We start from the raw sequence: 24,326 nt of genomic DNA on the forward strand, positions 1-24,326 counted from the left end.
TGTTCATAGCCATTTAATTCCAATATTGATGTGTTCTGATATTGTGTTTGGGCCCAGCAAACAAGCTTCAGGATATGCAGCACTGATTTAAGGTAGATGGGAGGAAGGGATAAAACATAAAATATACTGAGTTAACTTGATTTTAACTTACTCGTCCTTTATAGAGGAGCAAAGATTATTACTTCCAAGCTTTGTCCATCGAAAATCAACCAAAGAAATCATTACTGAAATGAGAACGCCATTGACACATAATTTCTACAAAATCAGTTTTTTTCTTAAAAAGGCCAATGAAATTTCAATTTTTAATTTTAACGACTAACTACTCGTGAAGAAGACAATGAACACCGCAGATAATTTTCTTTTACAATTTTCTTTTTACCGAGCGCTTGTGGGCTAGAAAATAAATATATAGATTTGCTGAAAGAAAAATTTAATCATTTTTTCCTCAGTTAAAAACTGAATATTTAGCGACCGTTTTTTTCTGATCCTTTTATAACTAAGATCTATGGTTCATCTGCTATTGTGGGATGTTACATGGACAAGAAATATAGTATTCACTTACGAAAACTATCATAAACACTTGAATGGCTTGTGACTGAAAAATTGTTATAAAATTTAGTACGGGCTACTGACATCTTTACTGAAAAACAAATAGTTAGTTGTCAAAAGCTTAACATTGTGTGAGTTCTAAAAGGTTGCCACTACTTTCAATTAACAGGCGATAGCACACATTTAAAAACTAAACTGTAAGCTGGTGACCATCACCTTCATCAGTTTCATAGTCATTAAACAAAATGCTACCTTATTTTGTTTGCTTCCAAAAACTCAGTCATAATATATAAGCCCATTGACTTGTCAAATAGTCGATAATACGTCACGTGCAGTGACTTTATACCGATAAACCTCCTCCTTATAAGTATGCCGTGTTTTAACAGCTTATAAAACACTCCTCATTAGTATGCGGTGTTTTATCAGCTAATAACACACTTCATTTGTATGCGGTGTTTTTCTCGTCTGCTTCGCAACGTTCACAAAAGTATATTTGCTATAAACTGTCTTTTCCAGGGATGTTTTTGAAGCCGTTCACAAAAGTCGCAGCACGTGTTTTATCGGGTGTAAAACCACTCGGCTGCGCCTGGTGCTTTTAAACACGATAAAACATCCCTGCTCGTTTTTTAAATATTACTTACAACAGCCGGGCGATATGAAGGTCATAATAGATATTCAAAATACGCAGTTAGTTTGACATATTTTGCAGATAATGATAATTTGTCATCCTAATAAAGTAGCGATAAAACTCAGTTCGGTAGGTGGGTAACCACTAAAGTAAAATGGGTGAGATAACAAACTATACTGGGGACGGAAAACAAAAATCACTTGCGCATCTGTTTTGCTCAGCAGAATTAACTGGAGGAATACACGGCCCACTGATATTCCTTTCAGTGTTAAACATGTTTCTGTCCATCGCTTCATTTCTGGGAAATACGTTAATCCTTGTCGCTCTTTCCAAAGAGACTTCACTTCATCCACCGTCCAAACTCTTGCTTCGAAGCCTAGCGGCAACTGATCTCTGTGTCGGTATCATTAGTCAACCTTTACATGTTACTCAGTGGTTTTCTGTCGTGTACGAACGGTGGGATATTTGTCGCTCCATGTTTGCCACATTTGTCATAACAGGCCGAACGTTGTGTTTAGTGTCTTTGTTGACAATGACGGCCATAAGTGTGGACAGACTTCTCGCCCTGTTGTTGGGACTCAGATACAGACAAGTCGTAACTTTAAAGCGAACATATGTAATTATGTTTACTTTCTGGGTTAGCTCTTTTGTTGGCTCCACAATCTTCCTTTGGAATGATTCATTTTCAACATGGTATTTCCATATCGTTATTATGTTGTGCCTTGTTACTTCGATGTACTTTTACACGAGGATTTTCCTCAGGCTGCGTCATCATCAAACTCAAGTTCAAGGCAATGTTACAGGACAACCGAACCAAACAACTCCACTAAACATAGCGCGATACAGAAAGACAGCATCCAGTGCACTGTGGCTGCAGTTGACATTAGTTGTTTGTTATTTGCCATTTATTGTAGCGGCGCCTTTGGCAGTTAGAGAAATTCTAAGACGTCCGTCTTCAACGTTTTATCTTGCACAGCAGTTTACAGTAACTTTAGTTTATTTCAACTCGTCGCTTAATCCAATTCTCTACTGCTGGAAGATCAGAGAACTGAGACAAGGAGTGAAGGAAATAGTTAGGCAGCCTTTTTGTTCATCAAGTTGGTAATTATGAAATGTGTTTGCTTTAGACTCGGTAGTTTAGCGGAATCCTTTGTTCATGAAGTTTGTTGTTACCAAGTATGCCTTTTTCTGTAGTTCAGTTTCACCAAAAGCGGCATCGAACTGAGAATCGTACATTACTACATTAATTCATCTAGGTAAAAGATGGCAATAAAGTGTGATTCTTCGAAAACTGAGTTCTCGTAACGCAATTGAAATTTTGCTCAGTAAGAACGCGAGGTTTATGAAATAACGGGTGAAAGAAACAAAAAAGTCAATTCTCAAAGACTAACTTTTACAGAAAGAAAGAACTGTTGATACGTAGGATTTATAATGAATTTACGCCTTACGGCTTAACTTCATGATATCTTACACATTCAGTGTTGAAAAGATAGACATGAAATTTGAATTGGAATGAAACAAACAACTTGAAACAAATTAAAAGCAGAAACTGAACAGCAAAGATGATGTTATGTTTATCTTTTCATGAACAGAAAGAAAGAAATAAAACCCTGAATTTCCGACGGGAATCAAATGCGTGACCTTTGGCACACCGGTTGGATTCTCTACCACTGAAGATAAACTTCTTGGCCATCTGCTAGGCTCATATGAAGCACGCGCCCTGATGTGTCCTGTGTCCTAGATAGGTGAAGCAATAAAAGCAGTTATTAAAGGAGAACGTCATTTGCAATTTCTACATGACATGTTTAAAAGGACACAAAGGAAATTTGATATTCAATTTAAACGATGCACTAACCTTTACGAGAAAAAGAAAATGAACAGCAAAGACAATTTTTTGGCAATTTGTTTTTCTTTTACTTTGCTCGTATCTGTGGGCTGGGAAATAAATATGTATGTTGGCTTAAAAGAAATTTGGATCGTTTCCTTCAGTCATAAAGCGGAAATTAAGCTGCTGTGTGATCAGATCCTTTAATAACCAAGAATTATTGTTCATGGGCTATCTAACATTGTCAGCTCGCTGACGAAAAATATCAAAAAGTTGTGAATGTCTTCGGACTGAAAATATGTTTTCAAATTATTTCAGGCTGATCGTCTTTAGAAAACAAACGAGTTGAAACACACAAGTCATTAGTTTCATTCCGCGGATTCAAAATTTATTTACAAACGGTCTGTAGCGTGACATTTAGTGAGTTTCAAACAGTTGCCATTAGTTCAGTTAACAGCCGGAAGACTAGGACATTTAAAAAATAAATTTTCCGGTTTAATTTCAGTTGAAATACAAATAGTCCTGACACGAGGACCAAACGGGAATTTCCCGAAACAAACGGACGACCTTCCGAGGTACTTCACTTTTCCTTTTCATCCGGACAAATTAAACGACTGAACCGTTCCATTTGCACAAAATGTCCATAAACACTTAATTGTTAATTGCACCATAAATGCGCCATCACATCTATGTAATGTTAACTTTGATGATTGCAAGTTTTACAAGGAAGGAAAAATAGCCTTTCCCATCTGACACAAACATTGTCTAAAATTTGCAACCAACCATTTTGGGTAAATGGAAAGCGCTTCTGATCGACAAAAAATGTAAAAATTGAAATATTAAAGATGAGGAGCTCAATGAAGAAGAGATCGACTGAAATTTAACGCAAAGTGGTCTTAATTCAGGTGACCATTATCCGTCGCATCATCAGAAGGGATAACGAAAGGAAAGCAATAAACTTTGGTAATTGCTCCGAGTAGCTAATACTAAGTGATTAAGAATTAGGAAGAAACGTTCGTATGAATGATAAAAGTGGGTTTAATTAACCGGTAAAAAAGCCGCTTTGTCTTTCATTTAAATTTTGTTGTGCTTTCAAGTTTGACGTTTTTCAATGCGGCATTCCATTGAAGTCTGATGTTTCATGGCCATTTAATAGAACTTGGGAGGACATTTAAACATCTGCGTCATATGAAATTCATAACATGCAAACTCATTAAATATTCTGAGTTAACTTGCAAAGCAGCAAAGATTATTATTTGCTAGCGTTGTCAAACGAAAATCAATTAAAGAAATTATTTCTGAAACGAGAACGCCATTGATACATAATTTCTACAGAATGTATTTTTTGGTAAAAAATGGTCAAACAATTTTATGCACTAACTTCTCGTGAAGAAGACAATAAACACCGCAGATAATCTCTTTACAATTTTTATTTTTACCGTGCGCCTGTGGGCTAGAAAATAAACATATTTATTGGATGAAAGAAAAATTTGATCATTTTTTCCTCAGTTAAAAACTGAACATTTAGCGACTGTTTTTTTTTTCTTATAACTAAGATCTATGGTTCATCTGCTATCGTGGGATGTTACATGGACAACATAGTATGCACTAACGAAAACTATCATAAACAGTTGTGAATGGCTTATGACTGAAAAATTCTTATCAAATTTATTACCGGCTATTGACGTCTTTACTGGAAAACAAGAGGGAGCTTAAACACGCAAGTCTTTAGCTGTAAAAAGCTTAACATTGTGAGAGTTCTAAATGGTTGCCACTACTTTCAATTGACAGGTGGAAACTCACATTTAAAAACTAAACTTTAAGCTGCTGACCATCACCTTCATCATTTCCATAGTTGTTAAACAGAGCTCTACCTTAATTTGTTTTCCTTAAAACAACTTCGAGATATGAAGTTCATAACAGATATTAAAAATACTAAGTTAATTTGACATGTTTTGCAAATAAAGATAATTTCTGATCCTAATAAAGAAGCGATAAAACTCAGTTTGATAGCTGGGTTACCACTGAAGTAAAATGGTCGCAATAACAAACTATACTGGGGACGGAAAACAAAAATTACCTCCACATCTGTTTTGCTCAGCAGAATTAACTGGAGTTATACACAGCCAACTGATATTCCTTTCAGTGTTAAACATGTTTCTGTCCATCACCGCATTCCTGGGAAATACGTTGGTCCTTGTCGCTCTTTCCAAAGAGACATCACTTCATCCGCCGTCCAAACTCTTGCTTCGAAGCCTAGCGGCAACTGATCTCTGTGTTGGTTTTATTGTTCAACCTTCTCAAGTTACTTACTGGATTTCTGTCGTGTACGAACGGTGGGATATTTGTCGCTCGACGCATGCCACATTTGTCATAACAGGCCAAATCTTATGCATGGTGTCTTTGTTGACAATGACGGCCATAAGTGTGGACAGACTTCTAGCCCTGTTGTTGGGACTCAGATACAGACAAGTTGTAACTTTAAAGCGAACATATGTAATTATGTTTACTTTCTGGGTTAGCTCTTTTGTTGGCTCCACAATCTTCCTTTGGAATGATTCGTTATCAACATGGTATTTCCATATCGTTATTATGTTGTGCCTTGTTACTTCGGTATACTCTTACACCAGGTTTTTTCTCAGGCTGCGTCATTATCAAACTCAAGTTCAAGACAACGTTACAGGACAACCCAACCAAACAACTCCACTGAACATAGTGCGATACAGAAAGACAGCGTCCAGTGCACTGTGGCTGCAGTTGACATTAGTTGTTTGTTATATGCCATTTATTGTAGCGGCGCCTTTGGCAGTTAAAGAAATTCTAAGAAGTCCCTCTTCAACGTTTTATCTTGCACTGCAATTTACCGTAATTTTAGTTTATTTCAACTCGTCACTTAATCCAATTCTTCACTGCTGGAAGATCAGAGAAGTGAGACAAGCAGTGAAGGAAATAGTTAGGCAGCATTTTTGTTCATCAAGCTAGTAATTACGAAGTGTGTTTGCTTTAAACTCGGTAGTTTTGCGAAATTGGTCGTTAATCTCCAGACAGTTGCTTTGTTCATGAAGTTTGGAGTTACCAAGTATCCGTTTCAGTGCTTTAGTTCAGTTTCACCAAAAGCGGCATCGAAAGAATTTTACATCACTAGAATAATTCATCTAGGTAAAAGATGGCAATAAAGTGTGATTCCTTGAAAACTGAATTCTCGTAATGCAAGTGATATTTTGCTGAGTAAGAACGAGAGGTTTATAAAATAACGTGTTAAACAAACAAAAAAGTTATTTCTGAAGGACTAACTAGTAAAGAAGAATTCTAAAAAAAGCTTTTTATTCCGTTCTGGCGTCTTTTCAGTTCTTTTTACATGGTTTGGACATTTAAGTACACAGTTGTCCAGCATAAATATCATAGCTATCGAAGTTAGACTGCAAGTTGTCTTACGCAAGTAGCCACAATTAAGCCCAGTTTACGCCGTTGATCAAGAATTTCGCCGGGTGTAAGCATCAAAGCATTTTTTTCTTTGCGATTGTCGAATTGATTTCTGGTTGAAATAAGCCTACGGCTCCCAAAGCAGAGACGGAAAGTATTTACTCTTAATGTCTACAGTAGGGTTTTACCGAAAGAAAGTAACTCTTGATACGTAGATAGGATAATGAATTTTCGCTTTACTGCTAAACTTCATGGTATAATACACAATCAGTGTTGAAAAGAGATCCATAAAATTTGAATTTGAAGTTAAATTTAAACAAATGACTTAAAAAAAATTAAAAACAAAAACTGAGCAGCAAGGATGATGTAATGTTTGTCTTTTCACGAGCAATTTCCGACGGGAATCAAAGGCCTGATCTTTGGCAAACCGGTCGGATTCTCTACCACTAAAGACGAACTTGTAGGCCATCTGCTGGGTTCATGTGTGGCACGCGTCCTAATGTGTCCTGTGTCCTAGCTAAGAGAAGCAATAAAAGTAATTATTAAGGGAGAAAGTCAATGGCAATTTCTACACGCCGTGTTTAAAAAGAACCAAAGGAAATTTGAATTTGAATTTTATGCTATGCACTACCTTTACGGGAAAAAGAAAATGAACAACAAACGCAATTTTTTAAATTTATTTTTCTTATTACCATGCACGTGTCTGTGGGCTGGGAAATAAATGTGTATGCTAGTTTAAAAGAAATTTGGATCCTTTCCTTCGGGTCAAACGTTAAAATTATGCTGCTGTGTGGTCAAACTAGTTGGAACAGACAAGTCATTACTTTAATACCGTTAAATCCAAATTTATTTACAAGCGGTCTGTAGCGTAAAATTTTGTGAGTTTTAAATAGCTGCTGTTATTTCAGTTAACAGCCGGACGACTCGGACATTTAAAAGATATTTTTTTTTCGTTTTAACCAGTTGAAATACAAATAGTTCTGACACGGGAACCAAACGGAAATTTCCCGAAACAAACGGACGACCTTCCGAGGTACTCCACTTTTTCCTTTTCATCCGGTCAAATTAAACGGTTGAACCGGTCCATTTGCACAAAATTTCCATTAACACTTTTTTTGTTAATTGCACCATAAATACGCCATCACATCTATCTAATGTCAACTTTAATGTTACCAATGAGATTGCAAGTATTGGAAGGAAGGCAAAATAGCCTTTCCCATCTAACACAAAAATTTTCTAGAATTTGCAACCAACTATTTTAGGTAAATGGAAAGCGCCCCTGATCGGAGAAACAGAGTAAAAATTGAAATATAAAAGCTAAAGAGCTCAACGAAGAAGAGATCGACTGAAATTTAACGCAAAGTGGTCATCATCCGTCATCCGTCCATCATCCATCATCCGTCACATCATTAGAACCGATCATGAAAGGAAAGCAATAAACTTTGATAATTGCTCCGACTTGCTAATACTAAGTAATTAACAATTAGGAAAAAACGTTTGTACAAATGATAAAAGTGAGTTTAATTAACCGGTGAAGGCTGGTTTGTCTTTCATTCAAGTTTTGCTTTCGATTTTGACGTTTTTCAGTGCGGCATTTCATTGGGCAAATTGTGATGTTTCCGATGGCTATTCAATAGAACTTGGGAGAACATTTAATATAAAAAACTACGTGATATGAAATTCATAACAAACTCATGAAATATACTGAGTTACCTTGATTTGAACGGTACTTTCCTTTAGAAAGAAGCAAAGATTATTATTTGCCAGCTTAGTCCAACGAAAATCAACCAAAGAGATGTTGCTAAATCGAGAACGCCATTGACACATATTTTTTTGTTGAAAAAAGGTTTTCAATTTCAATTTGATCCACTAACTTCTCCTGAAGAAGACAATGAACACCGCAGATTATTTTCTTTTACAATTTTTCTTTTTACTGAACGCCTGTGGGCTAGAAAATAAATATATTTATTGGCTCACAGGAAAATTGGATCATTTTTCTCAGTTATGAACTGAATATTTAGGGTCTGTTTTTTTCTTATCCTTTACTAACTACGATCTATGGTTCATCTGCTATCGTGGGTTGTTACATGGACAAGAAATGTTTTATTCACTAACGAAAACTATCAGAAACAGTTGTGAATGTCTTGTGACTGACAAATTGTTATCAAATTTATTACCGGCTACTGTCATATTTACCGAAAAACAAGAGCGAGTTTAAACACGCAAGTCGTTTGTTGTCAAAAGCTTTACATTGTGAGTTCTAAATGGTTGCCACTACATTCAATTAACAGGCGGAAACACACATTTAAAAACTAAACTGTAACCTGGTGACTATCACCTTCATCAGTTTCATAGTTACTAAACAGACACTACCTTCTTCTGTTTACCTTCAAAAACTCAGTAATAATTCATAACCCCATTGACCTATCATATGGTCGATACAACATCACGTGTAGTGCTTTTATATCGATAAAACTCCTCCTTATTTAGTATTCGGTGTTTTAACAGCTGATAAAACACTTCTCATTAGTATGCTGTGTTTTATCAGCTTATAAAACACTCTTTATTAGTATGCCGTGTTTTTCTCGTATGCTAATTTCCAACGTTCACAAAAGCATAACTTTTATGAACTCTCTTCACGCACGCTTTTCCAGGAATATTTTTGTAGCGCTTCAAAATACTCGCAGCACGTGTTTTATCGGGTCTAAAACCTCTCGGCTGCGCTTCGTGGTGTTAAACACGATAAAACACTCCTGCTCGTTTTTTAAATATTACTTCAAACAGCTGCGCGATATGAAGCTCATAACAGATATTAAAAATTTTCAGTTAATTTGACATATTTTGCAAATAAAGATAATTTGTTATCCTAATGAAGAAGCGATAAAGCTCAGTTCGATAGCTGGGTTAGCACTGAAGTAAAATGGGTGAGATAACAAACTATACTGGAGACGGAAAACAAAAATCACTTGAAGAACTATTTTGCTCTGCAGAATTAACTGGAGGAATACACAGCCAACTGATATTCCTTTCAGTTTTAAACATTTTTCTGTCCATCACTGCATTCCTGGGAAATACATTGATCCTTTTCGCTCTGTTCAAAGAGACTTCACTTTATCCGCCGTCCAAACTCTTGCTTCGAAGCCTAGCTGCAACTGATCTGTGGGTCGGTTTTATTGTTGAGCCTTCTCAAGTTACTTACTGGATTTCTGTCGTTTACGAAAGGTGGGATATTTGTCGCTCGACGCATGTCACACTTGCTATAACAGGCCGAACGTTGTGTTCAGTGTCTTTGTTGACACTGACGGCCATAAGTGTGGACAGACTTTACGCCCTGTTGTTAGGGCTCGGATACAGACAAGTTGTAACTTTAAAGCGAACATATGTAATTGTGTCTACTTTCTGGGTTAGCTCTTTTGTTGGCTCCATAACCTTCCTTTGGAACGATTCATTATCATCGTGGTATAGCCACAACGTTGTACTGTTAATTATAAGCGTAGGTGTTTCCATCTATTCTTACACGAGGATTTTCCTCAGGCTGCGTCATCATCAAACTCAAGTTCAAGACAATGTTACAGGACAACCCAACCAAACAACTCCACTGAACATAGCGCGATACAGAAAGACAGCGTCCAGTGCACTGTGGCTGCAGTTGACATTAGTTGTTTGTTATATGCCATTTATTGTAGCGGCGCCTTTGGCAGTTAAAGAAATTCGAAGAAGTCCGTCTTCAACGTTTTATCTTGCACTGCAATTTACAGTAACTTTAGTTTATTTTAACTCGTCACTTAATCCATTTCTTTACTGCTGGAAGATCAGAGAAGTGAGACAAGCAGTGAAGGAAATAGTCAGGGAGCTTTTTTGTTCATCAAGTTAGTAATTACGAAGTGTGTTCACTTTAAACTCGGTAGTTTAGCGAAATTGGTCGTTTATCTCCAGACAGTTGCTTTGTTCATGAAGTTTGGAGTTACCAAGTATCCGTTTCAGTGCTTTAGTTCAGTTTCACCAAAAGCGGCATCGAAAGAATTTTACATTACTACATTAATTCGTCTAGGTGAAAGATGGCAAAAACGTGTGATTCTTCGAAAACTGAATTCTCGTAATGCAAGTGATATTTTGCTAAGTAAGAACGAGAGGTTTATAAAATAACGTGTTAAACAAACAAAAAAGTTATTTCTGAAGGACTAACTAGTAAAGAGGAATTTTAAAAAAAGCTTTTTATTTCGTTCTGGCGTCTTTTCAGTTCTTTTTACATGATTTGGACGTTTAAGTACACAGTTGTCCAGCATAAATATCATGGCTATCGAAGTCGGACTGCTAGTAGTCTTACGCAAGTAGCCACAAGAAGCCCAGTTTACGCCGCTGATCAAGAATTTCGCCGGGTGTAAGCATCAAAGCATTTCTTTCTTTGCGATTGTCGAATTTATTCCTGGTTGAAATAAGCCTACAGCTCCCATAGCAGAGAAAGCATTTATTCTAAATGCATTTATTCTACAGTAGGGTTTTACAGAAGAAAAGTAACTCTTGATACGTAGATAGGATAATGAATTTTCTCTTTACTGCTAAACTTCATGGTATAATACACGATCAGTGTTGAAAAGAGATACATAAAATTTGAATTAGAAGTTAAATTTAAACAAATAACTTGAAAAAAATTAAAAACAAAAACTGAACAGCAGGGATGATGTAATGTTAATATCTTTTCACGAGCATGGAAGAAAGAATAAAACCCTGAATTTCCGACGGAAATCAAAAGCATGATCTTTGGCAAACTGGTCGGATTCTCTACCACTAAAGACGAACTTGTAGACCATCTGCTGGGTTCATGTGTGGCACGCGTCCTAATGTGTCCTGTGTCCTAGCTAGGAGAAGCAATAAAAGCAATTGGTAAGGGAGAAAGTCAATGGCAATTTCTACACGCCGTGTTTAAAAAGAACCAAAGGAACTTTGAATTTGAGTTTGAATTTTATGATATGCGCTACCTTTACGAGAAAAAGAAAATGAACAACAAACGCAATTTTTGAAATTTATTTTTCTTATTACCATGCACGTGTCTGTGGGCTGGGAAATAAATATGTATGCCAGTTTGAAAGAAATTTGGATCCCTTCCTTCGGGTCAAACGTTAAAATTAAGCTGCTGTGTGGTCATATCGTTTTATAACCAAGAATTATTGTCCATCTGCTAAATAACATCGTCAGTTCGCTGAAAAAAAAAGCTAACAAAAGATGTGAATGTCTTCTGACTGAAAATATTTTTTCAAAATTAGATCAGGCTGATCGTCTTTCAAAACCAAACGGGTTGGAACAGACAAGTCATTACTTTAATACCGTTGATTCAAAATTTATTTACAAGCGGTCTGTAGCGTGACATTTTGTGAGTTTTAAATAGTTGCTGTTATTTCAGTTAACAGCCGGACGACTCGGACATTAAAAAGATATTTTTTCGTTTTAACCAGTTGAAATACAAATAGTTCTGACGCGAGAACCAAACGGAAATTTCCCGAAACAAACGGACGACCTTCCGAGGTACTCCACTTTTTCCTTTTCATCCGGTCAACTTAAACAGTTGAACCGATCTATTTGCACAAAATTGTCATGAACGTTTTTTTTTTTTGTTAATTGCACCAAAAATACGCCATCATATCTATGTAATGTCAACTTTAATATTACCAATGAGATTGCAAGTTTTGCAAGGAAGGCAAAATAGCCTTTCCCATCTGACACAAAAATTTTCTAGAATTTGCAACCAACTATTTTAGGTAAATGGAAAGCGCCCCTGATCGGAGAAACAGAGTAAAAATTGAAATATAAAAGCTGAAGAGCTCAACGAAGAAGAGATCAACTGAAATTTAACGCAAAGTGGTCATCATCCGTCATCCGTCCATCATCCATCATCCTTCACATCATTAGAAGCGATCATGAAAGGAAAGCAATAAACTTTGGTAATTGCTCCGACTTGCTAATACTAAGTAATTAACAATTAGGAAAAAACGTTTGTACAAATGATAAAAGTGAGTTTAATTAACCGGTGAAGGCTGGTTTGTGTTTTATTCAAGTTTTTCTTTCGATTTTGATGTTTTTTCAGAGTGGCATTTCATTGGGCAAAGTGTGATGTTTCCGATGGCTATTCAATAGAACTTGGGAGAACATTTAATTTAAACAACTACGTGATATGAAATTCATAACAAGCTCATGAAATATACTGAGTTAACTTGATTTGAACGGTACTTTCCTTTAGAAAGAAGCAAAGATTATTATTTGCTAGCTTAGTCCAACGCAAATCAACCAAAGAAATATGACTAAAACGAGAACGCTGTTGACACATTTTTTTTCTTGAAAAAAGGTTTTCAATTTCAATTTATCCACTAACTTCTCCTGTGGGCTAGAAAATAAATATACTTATCTGCTCACAGGAAAATTGGATCATTTTTCTCAGTTATGACTGGTTATGAACTGAATATTTAGGGTCTGCTTTTTTCTTATCCTTTACTAACTACGATCTATGGTTCATCTGCTATCGTGGGTTGTTACATGGACAAGAAATGTTTTATTCACTAACGAAAACTATCAGAAACAGTTGTGAATGTCTTGTGACTGAAAAATTGTTATCAAATTTATTACCGGCTACTGTCATCTTTACCGGAGAACAAGAGCGAGTTTAAACACGCAAGTCGTTTGTTGTCAAAAGCTTTACATTGTGTGAGTTCTAAATGGTTGCCACTACATTCAATTAACAGGCGGAAACACACATTTAAAAACTAAACTGTAACCTGGTGACTATCACCTTCATCAGTTTCATAGTTATTAAACAGACACTACCTTCTTCTGTTTACCTTCAAAAACTCAGTAATAATTCATAACCCCATTGACCTATCATATGGTCGATACAACATCACGTGTAGTGACTTTATATCGATAAAACTCCTCCTTATTTAGTATTCGGTGTTTTAACAGCTGATAAAACACTTCTCATTAGTATACTGTGTTTTATCAGCTAATAAAACACTCTTTATTAGTATGCCGTGTTTTTCTCGTATGCTAATTTCCAACGTTCACAAAAGCATAATTTTTATGAACTCTCTTCACGCACGCTTTTCCAGGAATATTTTTGTAGCGCTTCAAAATACTCGCAGCACGTGTTTTATCGGGTCTTAAACCTCTCGGCTGCGCTTCGTGGAGTTAAACACGATAAAACACTCCTGCTCGTTTCTTAAATATTACTTCAAACAGCTGCACGATATGAAGCTCTTAACAGATATTAAAAATTTTCAGTTAATTTGACATATTTTGCAAATAAAGATAATTTGTTATCCTAATGAAGAAGCGATAAAGCTCAGTTCGATAGCTGGGTTAGCACTGAAGTAAAATGGGTGAGATAACAAACTATACTGGAGACGGAAAACAAAAATCACTTGAAGAACTATTTTGCTCTGCAGAATTAACTGGAGGAATACACAGCCAACTGATATTCCTTTCAGTTTTAAACATTTTTCTGTCCATCACTGCATTCCTGGGAAATACATTGATCCTTTTCGCTCTGTTCAAAGAGACTTCACTTTATCCGCCGTCCAAACTCTTGCTTCGAAGCCTAGCTGCAACTGATCTGTGGGTCGGTTTAATTGTTGAGCCTTCTCAAGTTACTTACTGGATTTCTGTCGTTTACGAAAGGTGGGATATTTGTCGCTCGACGCATGTCACACTTGCTATAACAGGCCGAACGTTGTGTTCAGTGTCTTTGTTGACACTGACGGCCATAAGTGTGGACAGACTTCTCGCCCTGTTGTTAGGGCTCAGATACAGACAAGTTGTAACTTTAAAGCGAACATATGTAATTGTGTTTACTTTCTGGGTTAGCTCTTTTGTTGGCTCCATAACCTTCCTTTGGAACGATTCATTATCATCGTGGTATAGCCACAACGTTGTACTGTTAAGCGTAGGTGTTTCCATCTATTCTTACACGAGGATTTTCCTCAGGCTGCGTCATCATCAAACTCAAGTTCAAGACAATGTTACAGGACAACCCAACCAAACAACTCCACTGAACATAGCGCGATACAGAAAGACAGCGTCCAGTGCACTATGGCTGCAGTTGGCATTAGTTGTTTGTTATTTGCCATTTATTGTAGCGGCGCCTTTGGCAGTTAAAGAAATTCGAAGAAGTCAGTCTTCAACGTTTTATCTTGCACTGCAATTTACAGTAACTTTAGTTTATTTTAACTCGTCACTTAATCCATTTCTTTACTGCTGGAAAATCAGAGAAGTGAGACAAGCAGTGAAGGAAATAGTCAGGGAGCTTTTTTGTTCATCAAGTTAGTAATTACGAAGTGTGCTCACTTTAAACTCGGTAGTTTAGCGAAATTGGTCGTTTATCTCCAGACAGTTGCTTTGTTCATGAAGTTTGGAGTTACCAAGTATGCGTTTCAGTGCCTTAGTTCAGTTTCACCAAAAGCGCCATCGAAAGAATTTTACATTACTACATTAATTCACCTAGGTAAAAGATGGCAATAAAGTGTGATTCTTCGAAAACTGAATTCTCGTAATGCAATTGATATTTTGCTAAGTAAGAACGAGCGGTTTCTAAAATAACGTGTTAAAGAAACAAAAAAGTTATTTCTGAAGGACTAACTAGTAAAGAGGAATTTATAAAAAATGCTTTCTATTTCGCTCTGGCGTCTTTTCAGTTCTTTTTACATGATTTGGACGTTTAAGTACACAGTTGTCCAGCATAAATATCATAGCTATCGAAGTCGGACTGCGAGCAGTCTTACGCAAGTAGCCACAAGAAGCCCAGTTTACGCCGTTGATCAAGAATTTCGCCGCGTGTAAGCATCAAAGCATTTTTTTCTTTGCGATTGTCGAATTTATTCCTGGTTGAAATAAGCTTAGAGCTCCCAAAGCAGAGAAACATTTATTCTAAATGCATTTATTCTACAGTAGGGTTTTACAGAAGGAAAGTAACTCTTGATACGTAGATAGGTAATGAATTTTCTCTTTACTGCTAAACATCATGGTGTAATACACAATCAGTGTTGAAAAGAGATACATAAAATTTGAATTTGAAGTTAAATTTTAACAAATAACTTAAAAACAAAAACTGAACAGCAAGGATGATGTAATGTTTATCTTTTCACGAGCATGGAAGAAAGAATAAAACCCTGAATTTCCGACGGGAATCAAAAGCATGACCTTTGGCAAACCGGTTGGATTCTCTACCACTAAAGACGAACTGTAGGCCATCTGCTGGGTTCATGTGTGGCACGCGTCCTAATGTGTCCTGTGTCCTAGCTAGGAGAAGCAATAAAAGCAATTATTAAGGGAGAAAGTTAATGGCAATTTCTACACGCCGTGTTTAAAAAAAAACGAAAGGAAATTTTAATTTTAATTTTTATGCTATGCACTACCTTTACGAGAAAAAGGAAATCAACAACAAACCCAATTTTTGAAATTTATTTTTCTTATTACCATGCACATGTGTGTGGGCTGGGAAATATATATGTGTGCTAGTTTAGAAGAAATTTTGATCCTTTCCTTCGGGTCAAACGTTAAAATTAAGCTGCTGTGTGGTCACATCCTTTAATAACCAAGAATTATTGTCCATCTGCCAAATAACATCGTCAGTTCGCTGAAAAAAAAGATGTGAATGTCTCCTGACTGAAAACATTTTTTCAAAATTAGATCAGGCTGATCGTTTTTAAAAACCAAACGAGTTGGAACAGACAAGTCATTACTTTAATACCGTTGATTCAAAATTTATTTACAAGCGGTCTGTAGCGTGACATTTTGTGAGTTTTAAATAGTTGCTGTTATTTCAGTTAACAGCCGGACGACTCGGACATCTAAAATATATTTTTTCGTTTTAACCAGTTGAAATACAAATAGTTCTGACACGAGAACCACACGGAAATTTCCCGAAACAAACGGACGACCTTCCCAGGTACTCCACTTTTTCCTCTTCATCCGGTCAACTTAAATAGTTGAACCGTTTCATTTGCACAAAATTTCCATTAACATTTTTTTTGTTAATTGCACCATAAATACGCCATCATATCTATGTAATGTCAACTTTAATATTACCAATGAGATTGCAAGTTTTGCAAGGAAGGCAAAATAGCCTTTCCCATCTGACACAAAAATTTTCTAGAATTTGCAACCCACTCTTTCAGGTAAATGGAAAGCGCCCCTGATCGGAGAAACAGAGTAAAAATTGAAATATAAAAGCTAAAGAGCTCAACGAAGAAGAGATCGACTGAAATTTAACGCAAAGTGGTCATCATCCGTCAGCCATCCATCATCCATCATCCTTCACATCATTAGAAGCGATCATGAAAGGAAAGCAATAAACTTTGGTAATTGCTCCGACTTGCTAATACTAAGTAATTAACAATTAGGAAAAAACGTTTGTACAAATGATAAAAGTGAGTTTAATTAACCGGTGAAGGCTGGTTTGTGTTTTATTCAAGTTTTTCTTTCGATTTTGATGTTTTTTTTCAGAGCGGCATTTCATTGGGCAAAGTGTGATGTTTCCGATGGCTATTCAATAGAACTTGGGAGAACATTTAATTTAAACAACTACGCGATATGAAATTCATAACAAGCTCATGAAATATACTGAGTTAACTTGATTTGAACGGTACTTTCCTTTAGAAAAAAGAAAGATTATTATTTGCTAGCTTAGTCCAACGAAAATCAACCAAAGAAGTATGACTAAAACGAGAACGCTGTTGACACATATTTTTTTGTTGAAAAAAAGTTTTCAATTTCAATTTATCCACTAACTTCTCCTGTGGGCTAGAAAATAAATATACTTATCTGCTCACAGGAAAATTGGATCATTTTTCTCAATTATGAACTGAATATTTAGGGTCTGTTTTTTCTTATCCTTTACTTACTAAGATCTATGGTTCATCTGCTATCGTGGGTTGTTACATGAACAAGAAATGTTTTATTCACTACCGAAAACTATCAGAAACAGTTGTGAATGTCTTGTGACTAAAAAATTGTTATCAAATTTATTACCGGCTACTGACAACTTTACCGGAAAACAAGAGCGAGTTTAAACACGCAAGTCGTTTGTTGTCAAAAGCTTTACATTGTGTGAGTTCTAAATGGTTGCCACTACATTCAATTAACAGGCGGAAACACACATTTAAAAACTAAACTGTAACCTGATGACTATCACCTTCATCAGTTTCACAATTATTAAACAGAACGCTACCTTCTTCTGTTTACCTTCAAAAACTGAGTAATAATTCATAAGCCCATTGACCTATCAAATGGTCGATACGACATCACGTGTAGTAACTTTATATCGATAAACCTCCTACTTATTAGTATTCGGTGTTTTAACAACTAATAAGACACTTCCATTAGTATGCAGTGTTTGCTCAGCTAATAAAACACTCTTTATTAGTGTGCGGTGTTTTTCTCGTATGCTAATATCCAACGTTCACAAAAGCATAATTTTTATGAACTCTCTTGACACACGCTTTTTTAGGAATATTTTTGAAGCCGTTGAAAAAACTCGCAGCACGTGTTTTATCGGGTCTAAAACCAATAAACACGATAAAATACTCCTGCTCGTTTTTTAATCATTAATAAAAACAGCTGCGCGATATGAAGCTGATAATATATATTAAATTTTCAGTTAATTTGACATATTTAGCAAATAAAGATAATTTCTCATCCTTATAAAGAAGCGATAAAACTAAGTTCGATAGCTGGGTTACCACGGAAGTAAAATGGCCGCAATAACAAACTATACTGAAGACAGAAAACAAAAATCACTTGCGTTTTGCTCAGCAGAAATAACTGGAGGAATACACAACCAACTGATATTCCTGTCAGTTTTAAACATTTTTCTGTTCATCACCGCATTCCTGGGAAATGCGTTAATTTCCAAAGAGTCTTCCCTTCATCCGCCGTCCAAACTCTTGCTTCGTAGCCTAGCGACAACTGATCTCTGTGTTGGTATTATTGTTGAACCTTTCCAAGTTACTCGCTGGATTTCTGTCGTGTACGAACGGTGGCATGTTTGTCGCTCGACGACTGCCACAGTCATCATAACAAACAGAACGTTGTGTTTAGTGTCTTTATTGACACTGACGGCCATCAGTGTGGACAGACTTCTCGCCTTGTCGTTAGGACTCAGATACAGACAAGTTGTAACTTTAAAGCGAACATATGTAACTGTGTTTACTTTCTGGGTTAGCTCTTTTGTTGGCTCCACCATCTTCCTTTGGAATGATTCATTATCATCACGGTATAGCCATACCGTTATCCTGTTATGCGTAGTTACTTCAGTCTACTCTTACACGAGGATTTTCCTCAGGCTGCGTCATCATCAAAATCGAGTTCAAGAAAATGTTACAGGACAACCGAACCATACAACTCCACTGAACATAGCGCGATACAGAAAGACAGCGTGCAGTGCACTGTGGCTACAGTTGACATTAGTTGTTTGTTATCTACCATATATTGTAGTGGCACTTTGGACAATTCAAGAGATTCGTAGTAAACTGTCCTCAGCTTTTTATCTGGCATTGAGTTTTACATCAACTTTACTTTATTTAAACTCATCATTAAACCCTCTTCTTTACTGCTGGAAGATCAGAGAAGTGAGACAAGCAGTGAAGAGAACAATTCGACAGATGTTTTGTACATGAAGTTTGTTGTTACCAAATGTTTTGTGCCTTCAGTTTCTGTACTTCAGTTTCAGCAAACGTTCGTGCTATCCAAAAGGTTGTACTCGACTAAATTAACATGTGTAAGTATCAGTATATGTAATATGTAACAATACAATATGATTTTTGGAAACTAAGTGTTTAGCCGATGTTTCAAATGAGTTTTGGTCAGTTTGAAACTAGTTTTACACAATAATAGCAATACCAAACTTAACGTTTGTTTGTTTATTTGTTGAAAAAAATGACAATTGAAAACGAGTCGAAAAAAGCTTCAACTTTCTATTCTCTGCCGTCATTTCATTTTCACATGATTGTTTAAAATTAAAGTAGTGTCTCAGCATCAATGATTATCACCGTCCAAGTAAGGTTGGGAACAGTCAACCTTACGTAAGAAGCCACAAGGGTGCAGCCACGAGAAGGCCAAGATACATTGATTGAGAAATTAGCCCAATGAAAGCACCAAAACATTCCTTCTTTGCCGCTACTTGCGAGTTTATCTTACGATGAAATAAGCGTTCGGCCCATAAAGCAGAGAAAGCATTTATTATAAATATCTGCAGTAGGGTTTCACAGACGGAAAGCAACTGTTGATACGTAGATAACATAAGGTTTTATTCTTCGTTTTACAGCTTAAACGTTTTAGCTCAGCTAAGGTGGACATTAGTTGTTATTTGTCATTCAACGTATATTGTTGTGCTATTTTTTTTACGTTTTGAGAATTTCGAAGTAAACTGTCTTCTGGCTTTTGTTCTTGGATTAGAATGTCAAATAGCATTAGTTTATTTGATCTCGCATTCAAACCAGCTTCTTTACCCCTTAGAAAAGATCAGAGAAGCGAGAAAAGCAATGAAGGATACAGTAAGACAGCGTTTTTTGTTCATCAAGTTAGTAGTTATCAAGTCTTTTTGTGGCAGTTTAAAATTGGCAGTTCATTTTCATCGGACCACGATCTAAGTAATGTTAATGTGAAATAAACTTATGTCTTATAAATTCCAGAAAATATTTAGCCTGAGAGTCCACAGTCGGGTGATATACATTGGTAATTGAACTGAGTGGAGTGCAATTTGGTCTGAAATCATACGCGTGATTTCAAAATCAAACGAGCGCGCAGCGCGAGTTTGATTTGAAATCACAAGTATGATTTCAGACCAAAATTGCACGACACGAAGTTCAATTACCACTTAATTACATCCATTTTGAAATCACAGAGTATCATTGTCAATATTAATATTCTATTTGTGTTACTTCATTTCCATTTTGATGGGCTAAGGAAAGGATGCGATTTAGAGCAAAAAATAGTGCAATTTGGGAATAAATTGCACCATTTTGGACCAATCAGATTCCAAGGATCACCAGTGATATCAAAATGGATGTAATTAAGAAGTAAGGTAACTTATGGTAAGGAAAAAAAATGGGGTTTCCTTTTTGGTCTGAAAAAAGAATTTTCGAGAAACCGACGTCGTTTAAAATTAAAAATATTTTATAATTTTATAATAAAATAAAAGAGGAAGTTCAAAAAAAGTAATTATGGAACGAAAACGTCATCATAAGCAAAACCTTAATTGTTTTGTTTATCTCGCGATTGTGGAGTATAGCCTTGGAACGTCAAACAATCCATTCAAATTTTGAGCTATCGTTTCAAAATGCGATGACTTACACCTTTCTCAGTTGAGAACGTTGTATGTAATTTTTACACAGAGTGAGAGGAAATTTGAATTTGAATTTAGGGAACCTAACCTTCTGCGGGCTAGCTAGAAAATAAAATGTTCTTTGGTTTAATCAACAATTATCATCTTGTGGTGTTCACTAGGAACAAGAAGCATTGTGTTAACAAATAAAAGCTACCACCAGAAGTAGCCAACGTTTTATAGTTACAATACAGCGCGCGTGCATCCTAATCTTATTCCTATTGGCGTCATCATGGTACATTTCTCAACATACGCACGGCCGTGCGTCCATCCGATGACGTGTGCAAGTCTGATGGGGGAAGCATGTGCGCGCTATGTTATAAAAAAAACTTTTACAGAGAGACACCACCATAAAAAATGCATATTTATAACAGCTTGAAGCTTAATGAGACATTAAGATCAAACCGATATGCGAAACCATTTTCGCCTTTTTTTTGTACAGAGAATTTTGAAATTAATCTGGAACAAAACCTGTTTCCCAAGAATCATTTACTTTATTTTCACTATGTTATAAAAGAATTGGTTTATGCTTTTAGCTCTGCGTATACAGCTATTTCAGTTAACGTTGTCGGATCAAAATAAAGCTAAAAGACAAGACCGCAATGTTTTGTGGGATTATTTTTTATGAATAATTTCATCAAAATCATCCCTACACGTGCAGGTCATTGTACTGCTAATTACAACCTATTGTTTTCTCCAGGCATGACTAATTTTGATGAATCTATTCATAAAAATCCCACGTAAACCTTCGGTCTTGTCTTTTAGCTTCATGCTTTGAACCGACAACATTAGTTGAAATGACTGTATAGATTAATGCATATACGCACGCTAAGCATGAACCAATTCTTAAGAGCGGCTGCCTGTAAGAATCGAGAACTGCATTTCCGCGACCATTTGGTCGAATTTCTGATATTTCGTCTGAGGATACCCTTGGATTAACTATTTTCGACAAACATATTTTGAAGTTCCAAGATATTTTATTTTTAGAGAAAATTGTAGGAGTTTGAAATGCGGCCCAGGAGCGGTCACGAGCCGATGAAAACCGCGAAAATTTAGGTCAAAGGACGAAGCCCCGTTCACGGTCAAAAATAACCCAATGAACTTAAAATTTACACACACCTAGACCAACCATCTTTAAAGAAAATTGAAACAATAAATATCCCAAACTCGCTGGCTGCTTTCTAAAGCATGCAGGTTTGTGACGTTACTCAAAGTGGCCTTGAAACTAATCCTTATTTTCATTAAAATAAAAGTGTTTCTGGTATCTAATTTTGATTCTCTAAATTAAATTTCATATCTCAAAAGACGAAGAAAAGAACTTTATTTGTTCCAAGTTTCAAGCTCTGATTCACACTCTTTCTCACTCAGGGAAGATCGAAAATGCGTGCAATACTCGCGGCTCACAATCACGTTACGGATTATGAGATCAAAAACGGATTCACAAACACTTGACATCTGGAGCCCATGAATGTTTCCAAACATCACATGTTGGGCCCTAAAACTAATCAGACTGACTGAAGACAGCCATTGAATGTTTTTCGATCCCAGATTTCTTTCCTATTCTGCTGTAAAGAATACATATTCATTCTGGTCAATTATCCTACGAAACATGTGCAACAAATTTGCATACCCTTCGATGTCGCAGGCAAAAGTACGGCAAATCAAACTTTACAGCCCCTTTATCTTCTTTAAATGAAGCAGTCGATCAATAAAATGGAGAAAGACGTGTGACTTTGTTCCTGCCGTGTTGTTTTGAGTTGTCGTTTTAGCAGCGACGGCTCAAATCAATAAGTGTTACAGAACAACTGTAACTCAATATTCACTTACCTGATCTGACTGGCGCGCACGTGATCCTGGTCAGGCATATCATTTTGGTATGGAATCCTGCGCGAACAGGGCGTTTTTAGAAACTGTAAATAGTGAAAAGTACTGCTTGTGGGCCAAGCGACGACTAACCTGGTGATGAAGACCTTGTCCAGCTTAAAGAATATAAAAGAGATGCGAGAGCCCATGTCGCCAGCTTTCTTTTTTCTCGCGAAACAATAGACGTTCAAGTACTAGAGTCAGTTTTTTTTAACTTACAGTAATGCAGATCCTGGATCGGTGAAAAATCTATCCATAACCACCATCTTCACAATTAAAAATATAAATTTTGTATATTTGAGGGCATAGTAGTGAATTTCACACCGACCACCAACCCGACCTTCCCCCTCCCCCTCTCCCACCCACACCACCCAGCGATATAGTGGTTATTGTTTACTTTCCTAAACCGTTTGGGTTTTCTCGCTGTTCCTGCTAGTTTCTTTCAATTCCCGAAAACATAGGAATTGTTACCCCAGTGAAAAAAATTAATAACATTAAATCTGAAATTAGAAAAACGAATAGGTAAAATACGGCCCTCACCCGCTCGCGCTAGTAATAAGTTAGTATCCGTGTTTTTGTGGCCATTACCAGACAGACCAAAGCTGGTAAGATTCCTATCTTCTCGGGAATTGAAACAAACTGGTAGGAACAACGGGAAAACCCAAACGGTTTAGGAAAGTAAACTGAAACACAATATTATTGACACTTATTGCCAGGGAGGAGGGGAGGGGGAGGACGGGTTGGTGGTTGGTTTGGAATTCACTACTATGCCCTTAAATATACGCTTTTTATATTTTAATTGTGGGGATGGTGGTTATGGATAGATTTTCGAGAAAACGTCGACGTTCCAGGATCTGTATCACTGGAAGTTACAAAAAAAAACTGACTCTAGTACTTGAACGTCTTTTTTTTCGCGGAAAAAACTAAAGCTGGCGAGATGGGCTCTCGCATCTCTTGTACATTCTTTAAGCTGGACAAGGTCTGCATCACCAGGGTAGTCGTTGCTTGGCCCACAAGCAGTACTTTTCACTATTTACAGTTTCCTAAAACGCCCTGTTCGCGCACGATTCCATACCGAAATGCCTGGCCTGGATTACGTGCAAGTCAGCAAGATTAGCTAAGTGAATGTCGAGTTAATAAATTTTTAACAGTTATTGATTTGAACCGTCGCTGCTATTAGAAATGACCACTCAAAACGACACGAGAGGAACAAAGTCACACGTTTTTCTTCATTTTATTGAGCGACTGTTCCAAGTAAGAAGATAAAGGAGCTGTATTTTTTCCCGCGAACTGTTTTTAGTAGCAGTTCACGGCTGGTTCGCTTTACAGACAAATGTATGGAAAGTTCAAAACACGACTGGACGCTTTCTGTCACAGCTACATCCCTCTAATTTTGTTCTTAAAATCCTTTTCCTAATGCCAAAAGTTTCCAATTTATGAATTTTTCAGAAGCGATGTTTTATGAAAATTATTTGACATTGGATTTCCATACAAACACTGTTATTTCAAGCCTGTTTGCCTACCCTTCAAAACCGTGATAAGGCCTATGCTGATGGGTAATCCAGGCAAGCAATTTCACTGAACAAAGCGCGAAGCAAAATTGACTTGCCGGCTCAAGTCGTCTTCTTATGCGCCGAAAGATTGACCGGCGAGCGACGAAGTCGCGGCTCTCA

At 36.6% G+C, this 24,326-nt stretch overlaps 3 protein-coding genes across 3 annotated transcripts; all 3 read left to right on the top strand.

The window, feature by feature from the left end:
* Nucleotides 1-1,331: 1,331 nt before the first annotated feature.
* On the top strand, nucleotides 1,332-2,386 carry LOC146487306 (melanocyte-stimulating hormone receptor-like). Its single transcript, XM_085085551.1, has one exon. It carries the CDS (start codon nucleotides 1,332-1,334, stop codon nucleotides 2,280-2,282), a length of 951 nt encoding a protein of 316 aa, XP_084941677.1. The 3' UTR covers nucleotides 2,283-2,386.
* Nucleotides 2,387-5,036: 2,650 nt separating this feature from the next.
* On the top strand, nucleotides 5,037-5,984 carry LOC146487307 (melanocyte-stimulating hormone receptor-like). Its single transcript, XM_085084556.1, has one exon. It carries the CDS (start codon nucleotides 5,037-5,039, stop codon nucleotides 5,982-5,984), a length of 948 nt encoding a protein of 315 aa, XP_084940682.1.
* A 7,804-nt stretch (nucleotides 5,985-13,788) lies between these two features.
* LOC146487308 (adenosine receptor A2a-like) lies at nucleotides 13,789-14,736 on the top strand. The gene has a single exon (XM_085084567.1). It carries the CDS (start codon nucleotides 13,789-13,791, stop codon nucleotides 14,734-14,736), a length of 948 nt encoding a protein of 315 aa, XP_084940693.1.
* Nucleotides 14,737-24,326: the final 9,590 nt, after the last annotated feature.

This window comes from Pavona decussata, unplaced genomic scaffold (genome assembly GCF_977016875.1).
Source record: "Pavona decussata unplaced genomic scaffold, jaPavDecu1.1 SCAFFOLD_16, whole genome shotgun sequence".
In the NCBI taxonomy this organism is placed as follows: domain Eukaryota; kingdom Metazoa; phylum Cnidaria; class Anthozoa; order Scleractinia; family Agariciidae; genus Pavona; species Pavona decussata.

What these genes read in the sequence shown, in the direction of transcription:
- LOC146487306 (XM_085085551.1), top strand. Translation starts at nt 1,332, where the DNA reads ATGGGTGAGATAACAAACTATACTGGGGACGGAAAACAAAAATCACTT.
- LOC146487307 (XM_085084556.1), top strand. Translation starts at nt 5,037, where the DNA reads ATGGTCGCAATAACAAACTATACTGGGGACGGAAAACAAAAATTACCT.
- LOC146487308 (XM_085084567.1), top strand. Translation starts at nt 13,789, where the DNA reads ATGGGTGAGATAACAAACTATACTGGAGACGGAAAACAAAAATCACTT.